We start from the raw sequence: 24,355 nt of genomic DNA, 5'->3' as shown, positions 1-24,355 counted from the left end.
TCTCCGAAGCTGAAAAAAACTCGAGTCCGCAGGCAGGAGCGTCCCCTTGAACAAAAGAGGGAGAGCGTGACAGGGACGGGAGCGGGACAAGCGCGTCCCCCACGTCGAACCTCCCCGCGGCGAGCGCGTCGGCCTCGCAAAACAAAGGCACCAGTCACCCACGATTAACTCCGCACGCTCCAGCCCGAGCCCTCCGGCAGCCCCCGCAGCGCGGAAGCGGAAAAAGGCTCTTTCGGGGGTGGTTTTTTCCCCCCACACCCCGCCCGTGCGGGACCCACCGGGGCGGGACGGGGCGGGACGGGGCTCGTTCCCGAACAGGCGAGCGGGGGGCGTGCGAGGGGGGGATTAAAGGGGAGCGGATCCCCGCGGAGCGGGTGGGGGGAAGGCGGCGAGCGGCCGTCTCTCCGAGGAGAGCGGAGGCGCGGGCGGCGCGGGGCGAGCCATGTGGCCGCTGCTGGCTCTGTGCTGCTGGGGGGGGCTGTCGCTGTCGCTGTCGCTGTCGCTGCCGGCGCCGCAGGGCGCCCTGTCCCGCTCCCCGGGCTTCGCGGCTCCCGCCCCGGCGGCGCCGCCGCCCGACTCCACGGCGAGCAAGGTGGAGAAGCTGGGTCGCGCCTTCAAGCGCCAGGTGCGGCGGCTGCGGGCGCGCAGCGGGCGGCTCGAGCTGGTGTTCCTGGTGGACGAGTCGTCGAGCGTGGGCCCGGCCAACTTCCTCAGCGAGCTGCGCTTCGTCAAGAAGCTGCTCTCCGACTTCCCGGTGGTGCCCGCGGCCACGCGCGTCGCCATCGTCACCTTCTCCTCGCGCGGCAACGTGGTGCCCCGCGTGGACTACATCTCGCGGCGGCGCCCGCAGCAGCACAAGTGCGCGCTGCTGGGCAGCGAGATCCCCGGCATCGCCTACCGCGGCGGCGGCACCTACACCAAGGGCGCCTTCCAGCAGGCGGCGGTGAGCGCGGGGCGCGGAGGGACCCCCGGGGCGCGGGGAGGGGTGCGGGGGGACCCCGGGATGCGGGGAGGGATGCGGTGGGACCCCTAGGGTGTGGGGAGAGGTGCGGGGGGACCCCGGGATGCGGGGAGGGATGCGGTGGGACCCCTAGGGTGTGGGGAGAGGTGCGGGGGGACCCCGGGGTGCGGGGAGGGATGCGGGGGGACCCCTAGGGTGTGGGGAGGGATGCGGAGTGACCCCGGGGTGCGGGGAGGGGTGTGCAGGGTCCATCGGTGTGCGAGGAGAGATGCACGGAGACCTTCGGTGTGCGGGGAGGGATGCCGCGGGTCCTTCCGTATGCAGGGAGGGGTACGGGTGGACCCCAGGGTGCAGGGAGGGATGTGATGGGACCCCCAGTGTGCGGGGAAGGATGCAGGGGGCCCATTGGTTTGCGGGGAGGGATGCGGGGGACCTCCGGTGTGCGGGGAGGGATGCGGGCCCCGGGGTGCAGGGAGGGATGCGGGGGGATCCCGGGGTGCAGGGAGGGATGCGGGGAGTCTTTTGGTGTGCGGGGAGGGCTGCGGTGGGTCCTTCGGGGCGCGGGGAGGGCTGCGGGGGGACCCCGGGGTGCGGGGAGGGATGTGAGGGGACCTTCAGTGTGCAGGGAGGGATACGGGGGAACCTTCAGTGTGCGGGAAGGGATGCCGGGGGACCTTCAGTGTGTGGGGAGGGATGTGGGGGAATCTTCAGTGTGCGGGGAGGATGCGGAGGGTCCATTGGTGTGCAGACTGGGATGCAGGAGGACCCCCGGTGCGCGGGGAGGGATGCGGGGCATCTTCAGTGCGCGGTGAGGGAGGGACACGTTGGGTCCACCAGTGTGCGTGGAGGGATGTGGTGGGTCCATCGGTGTGCGGGGAGGGGTGCAGGGTGACCCCAGGGTGCTGGGAGGGATGCGGGGATGGATGGGGTGGGTCCATCGATGTGCAGGGAGGGATGCGGGGGGACCCTGCTGTGCGGGGAGGCATGCAGGAGGACCTCCGGTGCGCAGGGAGGAGTGTGGGGCATCTCTTCAGTGCGCGGTGAGGGAGGGATACGTTGGGTCCACCAGTGTGCGGGGAGAGATGTAGTGGTCCCATTGGTGTGTGCTGAGGGATGCGGGGGTTCTCCTTGGTGCATGGGGAGGGATGTGAGGATTCCTTTTGGTGCATGGGGAGGGATGTGAGGATTCCTTTTGGTGTGTGGGGAGGGATATGGTGAGTAATGCAGTAGGTCCCTTTGGTGTGCAGTGAGGGATGTGGTGGCTTCTCTTTGGTGTGCAGTGAGGGATGCGGTGGGTCCTTTGGTGTGACAGGAGCAATGCAGGGGTTCCCTTTGGTCTGTGGTGAGGGATGCTGGGGTTCCCTTTGGTCTGGTGAAGGAAACGGGGGGTCCCTGTGGTGTGTGGTGAGGGATGGAGGAGTCCTTGAGAGCTGCGGAGAAGGATGCAGTGAGGGATCTGCTGGGTCTACAAGGTGTATGATGAGGAACCTGGTGGCTCTGTGAGTTGTGTGGAGAGGGATGTAGAGATTTTGTGAAGTGTGTGGTGAGGCATAAGGTTCCCTGGGGCGTGTGTGAAAGGATGTGGTGGGTCCGTGAGGTCAGTGACATGGTAGGTCCCTTTGGTGTGTGGTAAAGGATGTGGTCATTCCCTTTGGTATGTGGTGAGGGATGCAGTGGTTCCCAGAAGTGTGTAGTGAGGGATGTGATGGGCCCATGAGGTGTGTGGTGAGGGGTGCAGGGATCTGTGCATTGTGTGGTGAGGGATGTGGTGGGTCCATGAGTTGTATGGTGAGGGATACAGTGGTTTGGTGAGTTGTGCGGTAAGTGGCACAGTGGTACTGTGAGGTGCACGTGGTGGTGAGGTGTGGCATGGTGAGGCATGGGGTGTGCTGTGGCAACTCTCAGCGGCAAGGGGAGGTGCAGCGAGGCATGTGGTGCAGTAGTGTGTGGGGTGGTGAGGTGTGGTGGCTTTGTGTGTAGTGTGCTGTGTGGTATGTCATGTGGGAGTCTGGTTTTGCATGCTGTACGAGGCTGTTCAGTGTCAAGAGGTGGGCTGTGTGATGGGATGTGGAACAGTGTGGTGTGGGATGTAGAACAGTCTGGTCTGGGATGTAGAACAGTCTGGTCAGGGTGACCATCTTACCCTCCCGTCTGTGTCTGTGGCTCCAATGTTTTCTGCTTCTTGCAAACAAATGCGTGAAACTCGCTCTTTGAATGAGTCCTGATTTCAGAAGTGAAATATATATGAGTCAAGTCTGGCATCTGAAATGTCTGCCTCGCTGTTTGGCAGTGGAAATTGGGTGTCCAATAGCTGTCAGTAGGCACAGATAGCTGCATATTGTCACCAGGTGACTATTTTAATTGCTGATGACTGACAAAATTACCCTTAAGCTGTGTGTAGTACACCAATAGCAGCATGTCCAGGAATGTTTCTAGACACTGAGGTACGATCATCTGTGGTATTAAGCTGTTACATAGTCCCATGGCACAGATTTGGTCTAGGCAGCTCCTGGGCGTGTGTTGACACTTTGACATGCTTGGGAGGTTCCCAGTAGATGACTCCTGGACAGCCAGTCTACTCTGGAACATTTTTATGAGGCTAGACCGGACTGCCTCTTGCCATTTGGCCTTTGTGTGCAGGGGCATTCCCAAAGCAATTCTAGTTTTCTGTAAAAAAGGTCTAGTTTCTGATAATGTCCTGTAGCTGAGCATTGGGTGTACTTCTCTGGAAACATCTTATACGCTTGCATTTGGAGTTGATGAGTGAGACTGCAAGTGGTGCATCAGTGCTGGGCATATGAAATTGGCAAAGATTATTCTCCGTGTTTGTCAGGAGAAAGGAAGACCATTTTCTAATGTGCTTAGTGTTGAACATGGAAAACCTGCTTTAGGAACACACATCCCTATGTTAGAGCTTCCACTGTGAAGTCAAGTTTCCATACAGATTCATCCTAGGAGCGCTGTGTGAAACAGTTAATGATACAAGTTAAAAACAACTGTTACAAACAAAATAGAAGCTTAAGTAATACCGTCTCTTTTCTTCATATGAAGTCTTGACTCCATACCTTCAAAACTGAATAAGGAAAAGTTCCCTTCAGAAACCCACAATTTTGGTTTATGAGCCCGACTAAGTCTTGTGGCTACAACAGCATCATTGTCATTTTACACTGTGGTCTCATAAGAATGTGGGAAGAAAAATATTCACATGGTGGCAAAGAGAACTGCAATAGAGTGGCAAAGTTCAGTTTCAAGCTGCTTGCTGGCTCATAGTTAAAGATGCTGTACTGTGGTTTTGTTCAGTATGTCTTCTTCATGTGAGACAAATTATAGCTTTGGGGAATATTCTCCTTTCTAGAGACTCTTCAGAAAATGACTGTTCTAAGTTTAAAATACTACTCTTGGAGTAAATTCAGATAACTATTTTGAGTATAGCAATTATTGTTCCCTCTGGACTCTTAGACTGCTATCCTTTTACTTGTTTCACTTTCCTCAAATATATCTTTTTTATTTCTTACACTTTAGTGTGGGGGTTCATCTGCTGCTAACCAGAATTCTTTGCTTCTTTTCCAAAACCAAAACTGTCTGCAAATCATGACAAATTCCCCAAAATAGTATGTTGTGTGTCGTAGTAACAGAAAATTAAGGAAAGTGCATTGTTAGAATAATCCCGGCACTTAAGTTGTCATGCACCTCTCTCATTGGTAAGTCCCAAAGTGATTAATCCAAGTCTGTGACACTTCTAAGGAAACTACAGAGGCACAGAGATAAGTGAATTCTGCAAGGTCATCAGGCCAGTCAGTGGCTGACATGGGAACATTAGTGAGCAGGAGCAAGATTTACTTAGCAGTTAGTGTCTCAGAACGTGCAGCAGCAAAACCAATTCATTTAACATCATCCCAAAAGCAGAGCTACTCAATTTGACAAGCTGTTGTACATCCATGTAGTGCCCATCTTCTTTATAAAACCAAGAAAGTTCTCTGTGGCACCACAGTTTGCATCCTCTCCAAATGTGCTTTGGAGAGAGGTTTATTGCAGAGTTTCTGTGTTTTGTCAAAGCTGTCCATGTTTACCTTTGCTATGCAGACCACACTTTAACGTTCTTACGGAGCAGATTAAAGATTAATTCTGTGAGGTACACAGAAATATGGAGAGACATCAAGAGAGAGCAGCAAGACAGCACTCTGATGAGGAAGGCTGAACTGCTATCAGTGTTGGTTTTTCAGTCCTGCTTGAGATTTCATGCCATACTTGAGGTAGCATGTGTTAGATACATTTGGTCATGTAGGAAACACAGCATTTTTGTTACTTTTTGCAGTGATCAGGGTGCTATGGAGAGAGTTGCTGCTGCCGTGGTGTTTATTCCAGAGCTCCAGTGTCAGGGCTTAGTTGCAGGATTGGGGGAAAAAAAAGAAGACCAAACTATTTTGCCTTACGTTCCAGGAGGGAAATCTATTGCAACTAAGTACATGTGCCAGAAACTTCTTAGAATAGCCTTAGATTGCAGGTATTTGACTTTGTCATACTTGCCATTTAAAAACCCCTAGTGAAAGGAGTTTTTTCAAGCTTGAATTCTGACAGTCAGATTCAATAGCATTTCAGGGTAATTTTTTATTTAGACTTCATCACTGTTGAGCTCATCTTTATACATATTAGCATGTTTTCAAACGTGAGTTTACTTTCAGCAAAACCCATTTTTTAACATCTATAAGAAATACTACTTACACGTTCCTGCTCAGCAGTAAAGTCTTATAGCCCCCAGGCTAACCTTCCCGCTGCTACAACTTCTTATTATTTTCATTGGACTATTGTTATTCACATTTACAGGTCATAGGCAGTCTATGATTTTTGCTTTGCTTGTTACCACATGAGACAGGAGTAGAGAGAGCAGTAGGAAACTGGTTATCATATCTGGACATTTAGAAAGTACCATCAAAACCTCTGTATTCTGCTTGTAAAAGTAGATCATAGCTGTAGGCCACTTTGACACAAGATATATGAAGATCTGCTTCATGAGGTCAGAGTAAGTAAGAGCTTTGTTGCTGATACTTTTTCCTATGTCTTGCATTCCCAAGATGTTCATTGACAGTGAAATATAAGATGCTAAAGTTTTCACTTTGTGGCTGAAAGCTGTAGCATGGGTAAGAATGTATGTCTTCTGTGTAATGAAATCATATATGGTTTACAATATGAATATGTCTTTCATGGTGTCTAGAGTAGTTATTTTTAAAACAGGAGAAGAGTTAAGGCATGAGCTTGATCAGAATTCAGTTTATCTACCAAACATCCCTCAATGGACATTTAATTTATGTGGCTGTAGACTCTTGCTCTGTGTTTACGTTGTGTATCCTAGGAAGAGCCGCTGTTGAGTTATTTAAAACAAGTTTAGTGTAACAAAATATAACAGTGGTTATTTAGAAGTATTAACTTCAATCCATGTTGAGCAGTCTTTCTTTTAAAGCACCTGTAAATAGTTTTAAGGAAGAAACTAAGCTCACTCATTCAAAATTCTTTGGCTTCAGTTTTTCACAATGAGTTGGTGGGACAGCACAAACTACATGCAGTTTATATGAAGCAGATTGCTTATTGCATTATGGACAACTGCAGAGTTATGACAGCAAGGAAGAACTGAAGCAGAACTGAAGAAAGTGCAAACAGTTTCAGGCAAGTGTTGCTGATGATGATTAAGGAATGCAACTAAAGCCCAAAAAGCTCAATAGGGTGAAGTGCTGAATTTCCCAGATGTAGGCACCTGGACTGGAGCTTTTGATGCTGAGACATAACTGCTGCTAACAGCACCCACTGCATCTCATGGGGAAGGTTGTGCATTTGTTGCCAGATCAGTCACAAAATGGAAATGAGGAGTCATGGTACAGCAGTGGGAGTTTAATTGTGTATTCTTGTTTTGGCATTCAAGAGATCCAGTTACACGTGTGCCAGGATTGATGTGCCATCTTTGTTAAAAATTTTGAAGCTGTACTGATTGTTGTGGCTAAGAAAGATTAAAATACAAATTATTTAAACTACACCATGTGGCAGCCTCGTGACAAAATAATAGTAACATCTTCTAAAAATGCAGACTTGTTTCTATCTTCTCGTGGAAGTAAAATGGGAAACTGGACTTGGAAGTTGTAGGTGTGCGCTGCTCTTGAGAGGAAGTCAGAAGCAGCCTTAAACAGACAAGTCAATTCTTATAAACAACTGAGCAAAGCAGTAGCTGAGGGAGGCTTTGCGAGTTGCTCTGTGCTCTTGTAATAATTGTTGCCTTGAAAAGCTGGGCTTTTTGCTTTTGTAAGCAAATTCATCTTCACTTCATGGAATTCCATGGTGTATGTAAGAGGAAGGTCTGTCACAGCACCTTCAGAATCAAGTGGCATGTTTTCTGACTATCTGGTCTTTAAAATCTGGCTTTGTTTCTAACCTGATCTTGGAGGAGCGTGACGAATGGCTGACCAGCATGTCAAATTCAGTGTTCTGTTGTCCAATTAATAAACATGAAAAAACGGCCCTCAAAAGAATGTAAGCACATATCAGTTCAGGATAAACAGTTCTAATGCTTATTTAATGCTTGTTTAAATAACTAATGATGGCTTTGTTTCTTCTGTGTGCCTGAAGCATGAAAGTACAAGATTCAGCATTGTTACCCACTTGGATAGCTGGCTTTTAATTTCAATGCATTCTCAGATTTGGAGTCTCATTTTGAAACTAAAACAAAAAATATTTTTGGGAAAGGAAATCTAATAACTTTTCTTATCATGTAGGTGATTTGAATTTTTTTATTTGAAAAAAGTAGTACCCTCTCACTGAGAAGATGAGTGTTTTGAGCTGTGTATGTTATCAAGAATGTGTTTATGGACTTCTCCTGTGATGCCTGCAAAATCAGCAGCTAAAAACAAGAGAGCAGTAGATTCTAGCCTATCTCTGGCATTGTGCTCTAGATATCTGATGACGGCTTAGGTCAGTTAGAGCTGACTGACAACTTGACAGCGGAGGGCCTGTTTTAAGTTCTGATATGGCCTTGGAGCCTGTGTTTAAGGTTATGGTGAAAAAAACTGAAGTTGTTCTGGTTTACCTCTGTGGTCCCCTTTGAAATTGCAGAGCTGGTAGAACGATTACTGAGCAAATCGAGAGTGGAGTTCCTATCAGCCATCATTAGTGTCAGCTCAATATCGCCACTTTTAATCAGTGTAGTCTTTGTGAAAACTACTTGTCCTGCATACTGCAGTCTTGCATAGGATTTGCTCACAAGATTAATACAGCAGGGTTAGAGGCAAGATACACATCTGCACATTGTTCATTGTCTTTAGATCTTGCCTGAAATGGGGCTAACTTAAGAAGTAGTTCATTTTTTCTCTGTCATTTTGTCTGGGACAGGCAAGAAGTGCTCTGTTTAGTGTCATATATGGGACTAAGCAGAGTTAAGATTTTCTTTGGTTGAAAACTTCATTGGAAATTGGTCTGTTTGTGCTCCTAAAATGATGTCCTGCATTTTGATCTTAGCAGAAGTTCATGATTTGGATGTTTGATATTTAGCAGATTAGCCACTAAAAGTGGCTTCCCTATAACTTCAGTGTAATTTATTTGTAAAATGCTGAAATACCTGTTTTACTAGAAGGACTGAAGGATACTACCATGTGCTCTTTTGCCTTGTCAGCTCAGCAAGGCAAAATGAATTCATCAGTGTGAGATACAGAAGAGAGACAGCCTGGCTTCAGGCGCAGACTGCAGTGGCTTATTCTGGGAATCAGAGTCCTAATAGAGACCGCTGTTAGGGTTGTCCCCATGTGCAGCATCTCTGTATGGCAGTTCTGCTTTCAGAGTGCTGAAGTCCTTTCTTCCAGTGCCTCCCTCTCCATTGAGTTTGTAGGATCAAAAAATACTAGTGAGTGTTCTGCTCTTCATAGCTTTTTAAGGAATTGTTTCTCATGGCTTGAAAAAGCTACTTATTGGTTCTCTTTAACACTTTGGACTGTACGCCCTCCCAAACCATAGTTTTTACACCTTGGAATATACTCCAACAATACAGAATCACAGAATCACTAGGTTGGAAAAGACCCACAGGATCAAGTCCAACCATTGGTATCAATCACTAAACCATGCCCCTTAGCAACTCGTCCACCTGTCCTTTAAACACCTCCAGGGAAGGTAACTCAACCACCTCCCTGGGCAGCCTCTGCCAGTGCCCAATGACCCTTCCCATGAAAAATATTTTCCTGCTGTCAAGCCTGAACCTCCCCTGGCGGAGCTTGAGGCCATTCCCTCTCGTCCTGTCCACTGTCACTTGGGAGAAGAGGCCAGCTCCCTCCTCTCTACAACCTCCTTTCAGGTAGTTGTAGAGAGCAGTAAGGTCTCCCCTCAGCCTCCTCTTCTCCAGGCTAAACAACCCCAGTTCTCCCAGCCGCTCCTCATAAGTCTTGTTCTCCAGCCCCTTCACCAGCTTTGTTGCTCTTCTCTGGACTCTCTCCAGAGCCTCAACATCCTTCTTGTGGTGAGGGACCCAGAACTGAACACAGGATTCAAGGAGTGGTCTCCCCAGTGCCGAGTACAGAGGGAGAATAACCTCCCTGGACCTGCTGGTCACACCATTTCTGATACAAGCCAAGATGCCATTGGCCTTCTTGGCCACCTGGGCACACTGCTGGCTCATGTTCAGTCGCTGTCAACCAACACGCCCAGGTCCCTCTCCTTCAGTCAGCATTCTAGCCACTCTTCTCCTAGTCTGTAGCACTGCATAGGGTTGTTGTGCCCCAAGTGCAGGACCCGGCATTTGGCCTTGTTAAACCTCATGCCATTGGTCTCAGCCCAGCGGTCCAGCCTGTTCAGATCCCTTTGCAGAGCCTCCCGACCCTCCAGCAGATCGACACTTCCACCCAGCTTAGTGTCATCCGCAAACACTCAATGCCTTCATCCAGGTCATTGATAAAGACATTGAACAGGGCTGGACCCAGCACTGAGCCCGGGGAACCCCACTTGTCACTGGCCTCCAGCTGGATTTCACACCATTTCCCACCACTCTCTGGGCCCGGCCATCCAACCAGTTTTCCACCCAGGAGAGTGTGCGCCTGTCCAGGCCAGAGGCTGACAGTTTCTCAAGCAGAATGCTGTGAGAAACTGTGTCAAAGGCTTTGCTGAAGTCCAGGAAGATACATCCACAGCCTTTCCCTCGTCCAGCAGCCGAGTCACTTTGTCATAGAAGGCAATCAGGTTAGTTTGGCAAGACCTGCCTTTCATGAACCCGTGTTGACTGGGCCTGATCACTCAGTTCTCTATGTTCATACTAGTCCTATAGATAAGTAGCAGCAATGCAAATTGATGTATAAGAAGTGATGTTATCTATTGGACTGGTTTACAATATTTTCATGTAAATTTTATGGTTTAGTAAAACCTGGCTCAAAGGCATTCAAGTTACCATTTACATTTATACTTTTGCACAACTCCTGGCCTAGTAGTTTGCTTGTGCAGTATGGTGGCTCAGAGAATGGCAAATCAGCCCACAAAGGAACTGAAGTTATGGCTATCTTTTTCTTCTTTAATTTCTGATATGCTTACTATTGCATATTGTTTATTGCTTGTTGCACTTCTTTAAGTTTTTTTGGTGGTGTTCAAAACTATTTGTGGTTCTAGGCAGCAGAAGGAAGACATACATGCTAGATTCAGTCTGAATCGTGGTCTGGCTGAAAATCCTGAAGTTCTGAGGAAAGAGAATTGGGTTTTATTAGTTTCCAGTTCATTATCTCTGTTTTCTGAATGCCCATCTTAACATTTTAGGCTGAAATGACCATTATGGGTGTACTGTTTGATGCCTCGCATGGCTGCATTTAGTGCTCTATGAATTCCACCTATAAAAAATACCTATCAGTGATGCTGTGTGGGATGCAGTTGAATGATATAGAGATCAGCTGGCATTTTCTGACTTTCCCATTTGCTTTGAATAGGAGATGTGCATTGCACATTGAGAGCCTTTTGGAAAGAGAGAAACTGTTACAGAGTTTAAGAGAGATCACAAGGAACTGTGCAAATAGTCAATGCATTTTAGTAAAGGCATGGATTTTGCTGAAGTTTTGGCAACTAGTCATCTGAAGTCTGCTCTACATTTGCATGAAAGACCTTTTCATTTTGATCCATTCCACCAGTGTTAATGTATTCCATCCTTTATGGTGTTCCTGAGTTGTTTTTATGTGCTAAGAATGAAAAGACAAAGACAAAGAACTATCTGGGAAAAAGGGGGCAACCACAGGAGAACATACTTCTTTTGGTACTCGTTGCTGAGTTGGGTACTATGAGCAAGCAAAATCATATTATTGAGTAGTTGTTCCTTATCTTGGCATCATATGGCTATATCAGCCCGTTTCTGTGAGCTGCAGAAAACTAGCCTAACCCTAAGCTTTACAAGGTCATACAATCAGAGCACATCTGGCATTTTCATAACTTCTAGCTCTGAGAGTTGAGATGGATGCCTGGAAAGATCTGCACTGCACAGTATACAGCAGCCTTCCTGACCTGTGTTTTGTCAACCCACCATGTGTGAAATATTGAGGAGAGGACATTTGGGGATTCAAAGAGAGAGAGGTGTGCCAGCATCCACTGTGTAGCATCTCTGCCAAGACAGGCCTCCCTTACAAGGCACGCTTTCTATTTACAGCATAGTATCACAAAGCCTTTGGCCATTTCCCAGTGTAACATACAGAGACAGAGAAAAAGTGTGAAACATGAGACATTGCTGCTGGAATCAACACAAATCTTACTAATACAATAGTGGAACTAACAGCACAATGAATGCAACCTGTCATCATTATGGCATCTGGATGATGTTTTCATAAATGTTTCAGGAATAGAGATAACTTTTCCCAAGAAAACAATTTTTTTGTCCTCTTGTCTCTGAGCCTTTGCTGGAGGGGTCTGACAGTAAATAACATCTGATCCCCAGTCCTTTAGATTTAGCACTTTCGTAGAGAAATCAGTCTTACTATGTGCTTTGTGCCAGAGAGAGAAAGACAGACCAGAAAAGCTACTGAGTAATTTGTTCTGAGAGCAAGAAATAAATTCCAGGAGTTAAAATTGGGAAGAAATCAAGACCAAAGAAGTTGTTTATTTTTAATTAATTTCGTACACTTACAGGAGGACTTTCTAGCAGGATGCAGCATATTTAGCAGTATTTCATAACATGAACCTCAGCATTAGTATTCTGTATGTAATATATTTTGCATGTTCTCTGACACATTTTTAGCCTTTGTCCTCCAGTTCCACTTGTTACTGGGATTTGAAAGTTAGATTTTGCAAGCAAGACATATTGTTTGTGGAGCTCAGAATTTTCTAACTGTCTAGAATTTGAAAGCATTGTTGCCTTTAGCAACAGGTAGACTCTTCAGGTGAACAGGACCTTGTTCAAATCTTTGAGTTACCTACTTCTCTATGATGTAAGGACAATTCAAAACAGAAACTCCTGTTAAAATTATTGTGTTCCCTCTGGTACAGGATCTCTCTGGTAACCTCAACCAGGAAAATTAACAACCCCTTTGAATCTGACAGGCAGCCTGTGAAAAGCTTTAGCATTCAGAGCTGTGGTGAAGCAGGGAGTCCAAATGTCCTTTTTCTTTTCCAAACACTCCCCCACACCCAGTTGGGCTGGGACAGCTCTTATCAGTGATAACTGTGTGCTTGTGTTGCTCAATTCTAGCAGTCCTGGAGCACAAGAAAATATTCTGGAGATAACTGAGCAATGGCAGCTGGCAGTAGATGGGCCAGGTCATGAATTGCGTTTGTCCTTTTGGAATTAATTATTTTGTTCATCTTTTTTTTTTCCTGCTTTTGTAAAGTAATGAATGTTTCAGACAAAAAAAACAAAACCCAAATCAAATATTTGGCAGATGCAGTAGTCAATAGTGATGTGAATGCTTGGTCTGAAAATACATGAAGATTAATTACGTATTCAGTAAAATATTTTTGAGTCCCTTTTTTATTACTAGAAAAGACCAGAGCAGTACTAGAGAAACCAAGTAACGTCTTGGTTATATTAATGGAAATTGCTCACACACAAAGAAAACTATTATTTTTCACTTTTCGTATCAAACTGAGATCTGTTAGCAAGACGGTATTTCGAATATAGCACACAGTGTAGCAGCATATAGGACCATAGCAGCTTTTCAAAGACCTGATAAATTTGTTGCTGAGAGGTTGTACAGCTGGAAGAGCTGAGGAAATGGCTATGTAAGTAACATTCCTTGGCTTTTAATGTCCATTTGGAAGACCTCAGAATGATCGAACATGAAGGATATGTATGTTAGTTGTTTCCTGGAAAGTAAGTGTGTTCTGTTTGGTCTAATTCAGAGCTCAAAACTACAGCCCACCCGATTTCAAGTCACCATATCCAACAGTCCTAGCACTTGCATGAAACACGTGTGGGTCAAAATTCTATTTAGTAGCTCCTGTCACTGCAAGGACAGTGGTGGGGTTGGATTGGGTTTTTTTTGATGGTGGGCGGAAGAAGCAGTCTTTATGCTATGTGAAGACAATTGTCTTAGACTTGGAGTGCATAGCTTTGCTCTTTGAGGTACGAATGGTTTCCTTATTTTTCAGACTGTACAAAATGCGTGATACAGCATGTTTTAAACTGTACAGTGGTCTTTAAAGGAGCTGAAAATGTAACACAGGCATTACAAACAAAATCCATGCTGTATAAAGAGGGAAAAAAGGTCAGCCTAATAATAAATGCGAAGAGCTCCCGTACCTCAAAACCACAGAACCACTGAATTGTTGTGGTTGGAAGGGACCTCTGGAGACAATCTGGTCCAGTCTCCCTGCTCACAGCGGGGTCTCCAAGGTCACGTTCCTGAGGACTGTGTCTGATTGTGTATCAGGTATCTGCAGGGATGGAGATCCCGCAACCTCTCTGGGAAACCTGTTTCAATGGTTGATCACCCTTTTAGTAAAAATGCTTAAGTGGAATTCTTTGTATTTCAGTTTGTGCCTCTTGCCTGATGCTACCAATTAGAAAAGTTTGAGTCCATTGTCTTTACATCTCCCTCCCTCTCCCCCATGCCTTAAGTACTTATATACGTGGATAAGAGGCCCTCAAGCCTTGTGTTCTCCTGATTGAACAATATTAGGTCTGTCATTCTTTCCTCAGATGCCATATCCATTTCCTGGCTGTGAGCATGCCTGGCTTTTTCACATGTGTGCTTTGATCCGTAGAGTGAGGACGTCTAATTCTGTTGAGAGACTCAGGTCATACCTGCCAGTTTACTTAGAGATGTTTGGAATGTAAATGTTGTGGCTAAGCAAAAAAATAATTAAGTTAGGATTCTTGCATTTTATTATTGACAAGAGATTGCAAATTTCATCCTCAATTATGCAAAAAACCACATATAAGTTGGAAAAGGATAAAAAACAGGTGTAAGGTAACTGCATGCAGAACAAGGGATGAGAAAGATAGGAAAGATGAAAAGATAAATGCGTAAATTAAGGACGTGATTTTGATGACCCACTCGTTTCTTGCCAAAGTTGGACTTCTACCTGCAGGAACCTTAACACAAATGGTGAGCTTCACAAAAGGATTTAGCATTGCCGTTTCTTTTTGTGAAAGACGTGCAGATCTGCTTCTGAAGCATCTGTGAGAAATTAAAACATACTATTTTAATATTCTGCTGACTATGGAGGTTAAATCGATGGAGTGGGTTTTGTAATGTAGTGTAATTTATTAATTTTGATATAAGTTTAATGATGATCATGTTGTGTTGTATTTGTATTAATTCTGTAATATTATAAAATGGGAATTATTTCTCCTGTAGTAAATAAGTGATCCTCTGGGAAGAAGAATCATCTCTGATTCAGAACTCATCCCATGGTGTGTAGGTTTTATGTAATTCCTAGGTTGAAAACAAATTCACTGTAAGTGGTTTACTGCTGTAACAGAGCTGAATGGCTCCTTAATGGAGGGCTTTCAGCTTCACTTCTGAGGTGCAGTGATGGTTCTTCCCAACCTATGAGAAATAATATTCCCTCTGTAGTCCTTAGGTAGTACATTCCCTACAAAGCATACAAGGAGCAGTGTAATTTTTTGTGATGAATGCTTGGATAAGGTTATTGAAAGCTAGATTCCAACTTAAATCTTTCAAGGCAAGGTTCTCCTGGCAAGGATCCCAGGGCTGTCTGATGTTACCTAAGCCTTAGTTTGTAAAGTGAGAGAGATTAACCCATTTCAGTTTGTTTCCCTTGAGACAGATACAGCCAAAATCTTCTTTAAAAGCAAAACACTGAGTAAGGATGGAGGTCAGGCCCAAGATCAAATGTTTATGGATTAGATGTAGAATATGTAGTTGAGGCAATAACAAAGGACCTTTGGCAACATCATTGCTGGGGCTGTCAAATGGTGGAAAAAGTCTTTGGTCTTGGGTGCTAATCCCCTAATTTTGTATTACAAACTCAGTATTAAAACCACAGAAGTTAGAGGTTTAGCTGGTTTTGTGGTTGTACTGATAGGATTTCTTTTTTCCTTTCAGTAGTGAATTTCTGCTGGAGGATTTTGTATGACTGTTTTGTTGCACAAGACTTCATTTTTTAATTCTAAGAACTGTTGCTGGCACAAAGAAAATGGCGAGTCTGCCAGGTATTTGTACACACTAAATAGACTGAATACAATACAGATGGTAATAACTTTTTGCTGATGTGAAAAGAATGTTTTGTTTAAGATCTAGAAGGATTACTGAAACTGACTGATACTTGAGTCCTGTGAAAGAAGTGTAGACACATAAAATAGGTTCTAAAATGGTCAAAGATGAGGTGTTTCTAGAGGCCCTATGCATTTCTTTGCAATCATCAAGAGCTTTATTTGTTTTGTTTTGTTTGTACTTATTCTTAATTTATAGTAGTGACCAAATGAGCTGTGTTCTCAATTAAACAGGTCATTCAGCACCTTATTTTGAGTTATGGCTGGTGCTTGGTTTCATTTGAGGGTAATATCAGAAGCAGATGTGGATATTCATACCAAAGAAACAGATTCTCCTTATAACTTCCGGTTACTGCTTGATAGGCTTTTAATCATTATTTATTGAAGACCTTGGGGATTTATGAAAGGACTGCAGAGCCTTGTAATAAAAAAAAAAGTCATCTTCATGTCAGTGTAGTCCATGAAACTGATGGGGACTGATTAAATACATGAAACCACCTCTGTCTGTACTTAGAAGTTTAAGGGTTACGTGAACTGATGTTTTAGAATATATGAAATTTTTGTTGGTAAAAAAATGGCTGTAAAACTTACTTTCTGGAGAGGGAAGGAAAGAGTGTCTTGGAACCGAGGAATGTGATTCAGAGTCAAAGGAAACAAAAATTACGTGGAATGCCATGGAGATGTTGGGAGGCAGAGCAACGCAGTCTGTAACTTGGATTGTCAGCAGCTCTGGATGGTGGACTGTCCCTTGTGTCACTGCCTTCACAGAAAAGCACACACATATGATTTAAAAATAGACTTATATGGGGCTTTTTTTCCCTCCAATGTTGGATATATCTTATTTTCCCTTGTTCTTTGCCTCTGCTCTTAATACAGCAGGGATTCTGTGTCTATAGTGTTACAGCAAGATATGAAGGCCAAGCTTTTCAGTGGCTTTGTTTTAGTTTTGGTTTCTAGAGGCAATATGTAGCAATCCTGTCTGTCTGTCTGTTTCTCTACTCAGATGTACTGGTGCCTGAATACTTGAGTCCATCAGGTAACAGGAAGAGAAGCTTTGTGGTCTCTTACTTATTTGCTCCAGTTATCCCTGTGTGTCGCAGAAGTGCTACCCCAAAAAGGAGGTTGCACTTTCAGATGCAGAGGACAGAAAAGCTGTAGGCTGCTTGCCTTACCTCAGCTCATGTAACTAAAGGGGTATATGCCCCTCAAAAACAGTTTTTTCCTGGCACTTCCCACTTACTCTAACCAATGAGCTGCATTTTCTAATAGGGCTTGGTTGTCTGTTGTTCACAGAACCTACAGCCAGGGAACCTTTCTTGATTGCAGAGAAAGACGTGGACCCTTTATGTACCCCACACAGCAGTTTCAGAGGGCACTGGTGGCAGTCTAGTTTTGTAAAGCAGAGATCCCTGCTAATTCACTAATCAGAATTAAATAGTCCTTTCCAAGATCTGTGTTTTCCTGGCTAAACTACTGGGGCTTAAGCTAGTTTGTTCTAGTGTTTTCATTGACCATGCAGAATTGTCCTTGTATTTAGGGAAAATATAGAGGTTTGATTGCAACCTGTTATGATTATCACTTGCTGAAAAACTAGGGCTATGTGTATGCCATTCACTTTCTTCATCTGCAAAGTCTGTGCGGCTTTGTGCTATGCACAGAGGGAAACAGTGCTGAATGGATATTACTAAAATTGCAAAGGCATGTCCTGCCAAAATTAAGCCTTGTTCCCCTTTCTGTATGTGTTAGGACATAATTGCAAGTTGAAATCATATTCTGCCGGAGCAAGCCACATGCAGGTGGGATCTTCAGAGAATTACACTGTCAATCTCCATTATGTCTCTTATTCCTACACAAGTTGTGGTTTCTCTGTCAGTTACACAAGTTCCACAGCTTGTATATATTTGGAACCTATTTTGCCACCTTTACTATAAACATGATTGAGAGTTTCTTCTGCAAAGCTCAGAGCTGCTATGGTTGCCAAAACCAAGTAAGTATGGATAGAATATATGTTTTTTTCTCATTTTATTTTTCAAAATAAAAGCTGTTTTCTCTGAAACAGCTTGAGACAAACATCCTGAGTGGAAAATTCCAGCCTGAATATCTAAGAAGCTAAGTAGCAGTTTAAGTTGCACATTCTATTTTAAAATAGCCCAGTTAATGCTAAATACGTTAACTACATGTGTTAATCATAAGTGGTACAACTCCCTCTGCCTGCAGTGCCACTTGTTTTAGAGCATGCATTTCAGAGTGCATTTTGAAATAAGACATTTGTGGGATTTTCCTACTGTTTGTGCTCATATTGTCTTTTGGGTTGTCTTTTCTTCCTGATGCTTTTCATTCTAGTTTTCCACTTCATTCCATTTTTTTTTTCACTTTGTTCTGGCTTTTCACTTACAAGTTAAGCAACATGACGTACAAAAAGCTTGATTTGTGAGTTTTGCGTAGAAGCGGTAATAAAATCAAGCCCAACAGCAACACATTGTTTGCTAGTTTTTCTGACTATAGTGCCAATGGTTTGTGCTTTGATTTATCTTGTGTACGTTTGTTTATTATCTACCTGAAATAAATGAATTGCCAAATCAAAATCAGTGTCCTAGAATGTTGCCTGGCTTTGTGAGCAAGGTTGTAAAATCTCTACAGGTTCTTTGAATTGGGTTAGCTTCTAAGTTTTCAATGGAGCTGAAAGTCGAACAATTTGCTTTGCAAGTCTTACTTTAAGGTTTTTATAAAAAAAATGCTCAACTCAGTTCATCTCTGGTTTTGTAATTTGTATTGGTCAAGAGTGACTTAAATAGATTTACTATAATGACTGAATTTTGGAGTGTATTTCAAAGGTCTGTCAAATGTGGTCTGTTGTGTTGACTGTAGCATGGTACAATCTATTATTGAAAGAAGCATTATAGTAATTCGCATGCTACAAAGTTGGAAGTCTGCATCTAATTCCTTCTTCCTAAATTCACAGAGGAGGAAGAAAGTACGCTTTCGCAACTGTCTGCTTTAGGGCCGCAGGCAGCATCTGGCCACCAAGAGGAGGTGATGCTGGTAGTCCCATATTTACTAACACTCTGAGAGACTGGCTAATTATAGAAGTGGCAAACCTATTGTGTTTTCTAGTCCATAGCACATTAACACCAGATTTTTGTAGGTCCTCTGCTTGTTGTCTAAGACCATACGTGCTTGGAGGGCAATTAGCACTGGTGTACTGTCAGACTGGAAGGATGAAATGGAGAGGAACGTGTGGGGCAAGTCCTCACTCGTGCACTGCTGGGTATTGTCAGAAAAGCTTTCTGTGAGGTATTAGAGGGAGTGATTGTTAAATCTGTAGATGGCAGCAGGATGGAAGGGTCTGCTGGCAGTTCTTGAGGCCACGATGGACAAGCAGGTAATCTTGACGAATTGTTGTAAGGGATAAAAGAACAATTCTGCAGGGACGAACGGGGAGTGTTATGCTGGGGTTAAAATAACTGACAATTCAAATCTTTGCTGGGAGGAGACTAACAAGAAATCAGAAGTGGACCTTATAATTTAGTGCAGCAAAATGTAACACGAGATTAAATTATGTTAGGTCATATTTGTTACCTCAGACTTTCAAGAAAAATAAAAATATATCACCAACAGAAAAGCAGCTGTCATAGTGGGCAATAATGGAAGTATATTCATCTCTTTTGAGCAAGCAGTTTGCACACAATAAAGAAAACCTGAGTGTTTTTTTTAGTGACTTGTTTCTCTGTCTTCAGCTGATTTCATGGTTAAACTTCATAACTATTGTTTCTGACTTAATGTTCAATCCTTGAATGCATGATGCCATAGGAAATGCTAATGATTGTTGTCATGCTTTGGGTTTTTGCTTTCCGTGCATGAAATAACAGTTTTGAAGACTGCTCTTCTTTCAAATTTCCAGCTGCTTAGTGCAGTTATGCTGGCAGTGAAGATTCAGTACCTGACTATAGTTGACATGCTGAGGGCGCATCTAGGGATGCAGGTCACACTGTGCATGGTCACTCCTTTGAAGCTTATTTAATAGGAGGTATACCCAAATTCTTCACTTTTTGTACATAATTTACTAGTTTGGCAATGAGTAGGAACTTGTTTCTAACTAATCCCATCTTCCCATCAAAACTCTTCAACTTTCCTTCTTAGAAAGTTTTGTGAAGTCTCATCAGGCACAGCAGGTGTCTGAGATGCCTTTTTTTTTTAAAAAAAAGGCTACTGTTCCTGACAGAATCGCTTCTGTCTTGCTACCTTTCCCATCATACCTATGCATATGTACGTACATGCTTTGTGGCATGTTCTTTGTCTATGCTTACACTGTTAAATTGCTTGTGGGCTTCCTGGGTAAACAAATCTTTTCTATCTGCCTTATATGGGAGGAGAATGAGTCAGTCACTGTTTTGTTTTCCAGAAGTCTGGTAGATTTAGCCTTTTAGACATGGAAATGTTAAGAGGGAAGATGGGAAGGAACATGTGAAAATACAAAATTCATGGGCTTGTTGCAAGGTAATCACAGTGGAAGCTTTAAACACTTGTATATTCCTACTATTAAAAGTTATACTGTGTGAGAGCTATTTTCAACAATTATATCTGTGATTTTAACTGATTCTTCACCTTTCATTGTTCTGTCAGTCCCTACAATTTTTCCAATAGATCCGTGGAACTTTTTGAGCTAAATAATCCCCAACGAAATACTTTTTGTTCTTAATTGCCAATTAAAAGCTGTAGAGGATTTCTCCGTAAATTATTTACTGAAAGCCATGATAATCAGAGTGGATATACCAATATTTGCAGCACATTTGCAGTGCATTTTCATGATGGGATTTAGTCATTTTTCACCTGCCTGAATGGTCAAGCAAGTTTGGAACTGAATGACTTTCATGTTCTGGATGAAAAAGCAACTTGGACCAAAGTGGCAGCTGATGTGCATCCACAACACTCCCACAGCACTGAGACAATTCACAGATATTAACTTTGGTCCAGTGAGTCTTGCACTAGTTTCAGTGTTTGCATTACCTGTTCAGACTGAATGAAGTTATTGAATTTCTCATCAGGTTTACTGGTGTCTGATGCATGGGTGACTTTATCAGTCAGTGCGAAAACTGTCTAATTTTAGTTCGTGTCATGATTTTGGTGATTATGCTGACTGTGACCATCTGAAGTGCAACTCAGTGGTTGGTCTTGCCTAGGCACAGGCTCTACTTGCAGATCGTTGATCTTTGTGATAGTGAGTGGTCTTGCAAGGACATAATCTAGCTGCACAATTCAAATAAAAGGAGCTACATGATAGAGGGTATAGCCTACAGATCAAGCACTGCTAACTCTTTGCTGAGGTGTGCGATTTCATTTTCTCTTCCAGCAAATATTACGGCATGCCCGTGGAAATGCCACAAAGGTGATATTTCTCATTACTGATGGATATTCCAATGGGGGAGACCCAAGACCCATTGCAGCATCCTTGCGTGAATTGGGAGTGGAGATTTTCACCTTCGGGATATGGCAGGGAAACATCCGAGAACTGCATGACATGGCATCTCATCCAAAAGAAGATCACTGTTACCTTCTTCACAGTTTTACTGAGTTTGAAGCTCTGGCACGCAGGGCTCTTCATGAAGGTATTAATGTACTAACCTTGGAAGTCTACAGAAAGCAGAGAAGTCTGTTATTACATTTCATGTAGTGTTGATTCAAAAAACAGACTATGGTCTTGGCTCAGTGTAAATTTAGTTTGAACAGAGGAACCCTGTGGTCAGATACAGAGTTGTTCAAAAGAGGAGCTTAGAACACACCTTAGGACTAGCCAATACCTTTTGGTATTGGAAAAAAGAGTAAGTTTAAACTAGTGAGAACACATAACTAGACCTTCGTTTGTAAGCCAGTGCTGCTTGACTGAGGCTAGCCATCAGTATTTGCATGCTACATTTAATTTTTAAAAGCGTGGTACTTCTACATAAGTAGCGTGCTTTATTGCCGTTCTGTTTGTTTGTTCCATGTAAGGTTTAATTGATCTATTTGACTGTACCAAAGGAAAGGTGTTTTTTTTTTAATATGTCCAGCTGGTTATAGCTGCTGTGACCAAATGCTCTCCTGATGCCAAAGGTGGCATCTGCCAAACCTGGGAAAAACTATCGCAGCAGCTTCTCTTGAGAGTGAGACTGTATTCTGGCAGTGCTAGACTCAAATGAAACCAAGTGAGAAAATTTGGGGATAAATACTCCATGGATTTCAGTGACCTTATTTCCAGTATAAGGGCATCAATTATTATTTCTTACGTTTTGAGTGTAGCAAGGCTCTGCCTCATGCTGCCATCACTACTGCTTACAACTGGAACCTTGTTTTTTTAAGAAACATTTCACTAGTGACATAACATTAAGCTGTAGGGGAACTTTTGTTTATATTTTTTGTTAATATATTGATACTATTTCAGACCTGCCGTCTGGCAGCTATATCCAAGAAGATATATCACACTGTTCGTATCTCTGTGAGGCAAATGAAAACTGCTGTGACATCATGGCAAGCTGTAAATGCGGCACTCACACTGGCCAATTTGAGTGCATCTGTGAAAAAGGATACTATGGAAAAGGACTACAACATGAATGCACAGGTGAGTTTCATGTCTCAGTGCTTGAGGTTCTTTGCTCCGAATGGTTAATCCAGCTGAAAGCAAAAAAACCCTCTGTTTGGGATTGTGGCTATGCACCTGGATCAGAGTGCATTTGAGAATGTTGGAAAATTCTTTCTGGCTGAAGACATGGAATAGCTCCAGAGTCAAAATCACCTCTTACTTTCTTTCCAGCAACAGTCTAAAGAGATGCAAAGGAAAGAGGTAAGAATAGGGCAAATGTTCTGACACAGTAAAACTTGCCTAAAACGCAACTCCCCAACAATTAAAGACTAGTGTTTACTGAGTATGAAGTAACGTCTTGTGCACTCAAGTGCTCTTTGTAAATTTTTCCTTCATGAATTTTGCTGATCATTTTTTGAATTTTGAAAACCTTTCCTGTTTGGAGAGAGGCTTTATTTGTGGATCTTTGCAGGATAAATCTTTGGTGAAACTTACGGTCAGTTAAGTGTTCTTTAATTCTCTCATGCTGACTTTCAGTTACTGAAGAGGAAGGAGGCATTTGGGTCACTAAACAGAAACTTGTGATCATATTTTGCTGAGATTGTTGTTGTTACCGCTTTTTGGACAATTTTTTTTACGAGTATGCATTCAAAGACTACAGTTGAAATAACAGGAATTTACAGTTCATTATTATCAGAGAAGGGCTTATTCAACTCCATTGATTTTTCTAGGACAAAAGTTTCAAAATCGTCAGAGAATACCTGTGCTCTATTATATTTGTTTTCTGAGACAAAGGAAGTATTTCTCAACTAGAAACAAAATGCAGTTTTTATATTCAGAGAACAGACACAAGCAGGTTTGTGACTAGAAGCTAAAGAAGGTTTAACAGAGATTGTGATGGCTGTGTGCCTGCAGGAGGAGGATTATAAGGATACGGTGAGGGATCCAGATAAGCATATGATGGGGGCAAGGAATTGTCTGTCATCAGAGCAAGAAAGGACTGAGGTACTCACTGAGGGCCATGAAAATGATCCAAGGGCTGGAGCACCCCATCTACAAAGACAGACTGAGAAGGTTGAGGGTGTTCAGCCTGGAGAAGAAAAGGCTCTGGGGAGACCTTATAGTGGCCTTCCAGTAATTAAGGGTGGCCTACAGGAAGGATGGAGACAGACTTATTAGCAAGGCCTGTTGTAACAGGACAAGGGGTAATGGTGTTAAACTAAGGTGGGGTAGATTCAGACTGGATATAAGGAAGAAATTTTTACAACGAGTGTGGTGAAACCCTCAAACAGGTTGCCCAGAGAGGTAGTGGAGGCCCCATCCCTAGAAACATTCAAGGTCAGGTTGGATGGGGCTCTGAGCAACCTGATAGAGTTAAAGATGTTCACCTTCCTGCAGGGGGGTTGGACCAGGTGACCTGTGTGGGTCCTTTCCAACCCAAAGCATTCTGTGATTCTACCCCAGTGTATGTGTTGGGAAAGTTATCACTTGTCTTATACCCCGTGTCAGTTATCACCATGTAATTCACCTTGCACCTCTGGAGCATCTTTCCTTTGTTCTGTATTAACAGAAGCAGGTAAGCAGGAATTCATTGAGTCTTGAGTGCAACATGAGTACAGAAATGTAATTTGGGTCAAGGTCAGCACGTTGGATCAAAATGCTGATTTAGGTAAGTGGGTGCAGCTTCCTTGTGTCGTAGTTAACTCTAAACAAAGGTACGCTATTCCGTTTTGCTTATTTTCAGTTGTAATTCCATTTTTTTCCAGACGAAATCAGATTTTCATCTTAATATTTTATTTTGTAATTCAATTCCCTCTACCTCAAGTGCCCTAGTAACCTACTGAACAAAATAAACACTGCATTTCTGCCTCTATTAGTATTTTTATCATCAAATATTGTTTTGAGCTTTTCTACACAAAAGCAATATTTTAATGGGGTGAACGTAACTTTAGAGTGCCACCAAAAATTCTGATTTCTTTAAATGGGTATTTTTGCAACTGCTAAGGGAAGTTGCATTTTTGCATCATCAGCAGGTGCTTCTAAAATAAGTTTTTACACTGCAGATAAGCTGATGGTTGCAGCCACCTGCTGTATATATGAAGATAATCAAAGATGCGTCCATATATTTTAGGGAGAATGTGACCTAAGTTACTCAAGCCTATTCATTAAGATATCT

The 24,355-nt window shown here is 43.4% G+C and overlaps 1 protein-coding gene across 1 annotated transcript in view; it reads left to right on the top strand.

Moving 5' to 3' along the window:
* The first annotated feature begins 442 nt into the window (after positions 1–442).
* The window catches only part of LOC138733426 (sushi, von Willebrand factor type A, EGF and pentraxin domain-containing protein 1-like), a 152,185-nt gene continuing 128,272 nt past the window's right edge, over positions 443–24,355 (top strand). The window contains exons 1-3 of the mRNA XM_069880597.1: positions 443–943; positions 20,974–21,229; positions 22,042–22,218. Of these exons, the coding sequence (XP_069736698.1) occupies positions 443–943; positions 20,974–21,229; positions 22,042–22,218 (934 nt within the window). The remainder of the gene's footprint in view (positions 944–20,973; positions 21,230–22,041; positions 22,219–24,355) is intronic.

Source organism: Phaenicophaeus curvirostris, chromosome Z (genome assembly GCF_032191515.1).
Source record: "Phaenicophaeus curvirostris isolate KB17595 chromosome Z, BPBGC_Pcur_1.0, whole genome shotgun sequence".
Classification (NCBI taxonomy): domain Eukaryota; kingdom Metazoa; phylum Chordata; class Aves; order Cuculiformes; family Cuculidae; genus Phaenicophaeus; species Phaenicophaeus curvirostris.
The sequence above is the reverse complement of the archived record's forward strand: the minus strand, read 5'-3'. Positions and strand labels throughout refer to the sequence as shown.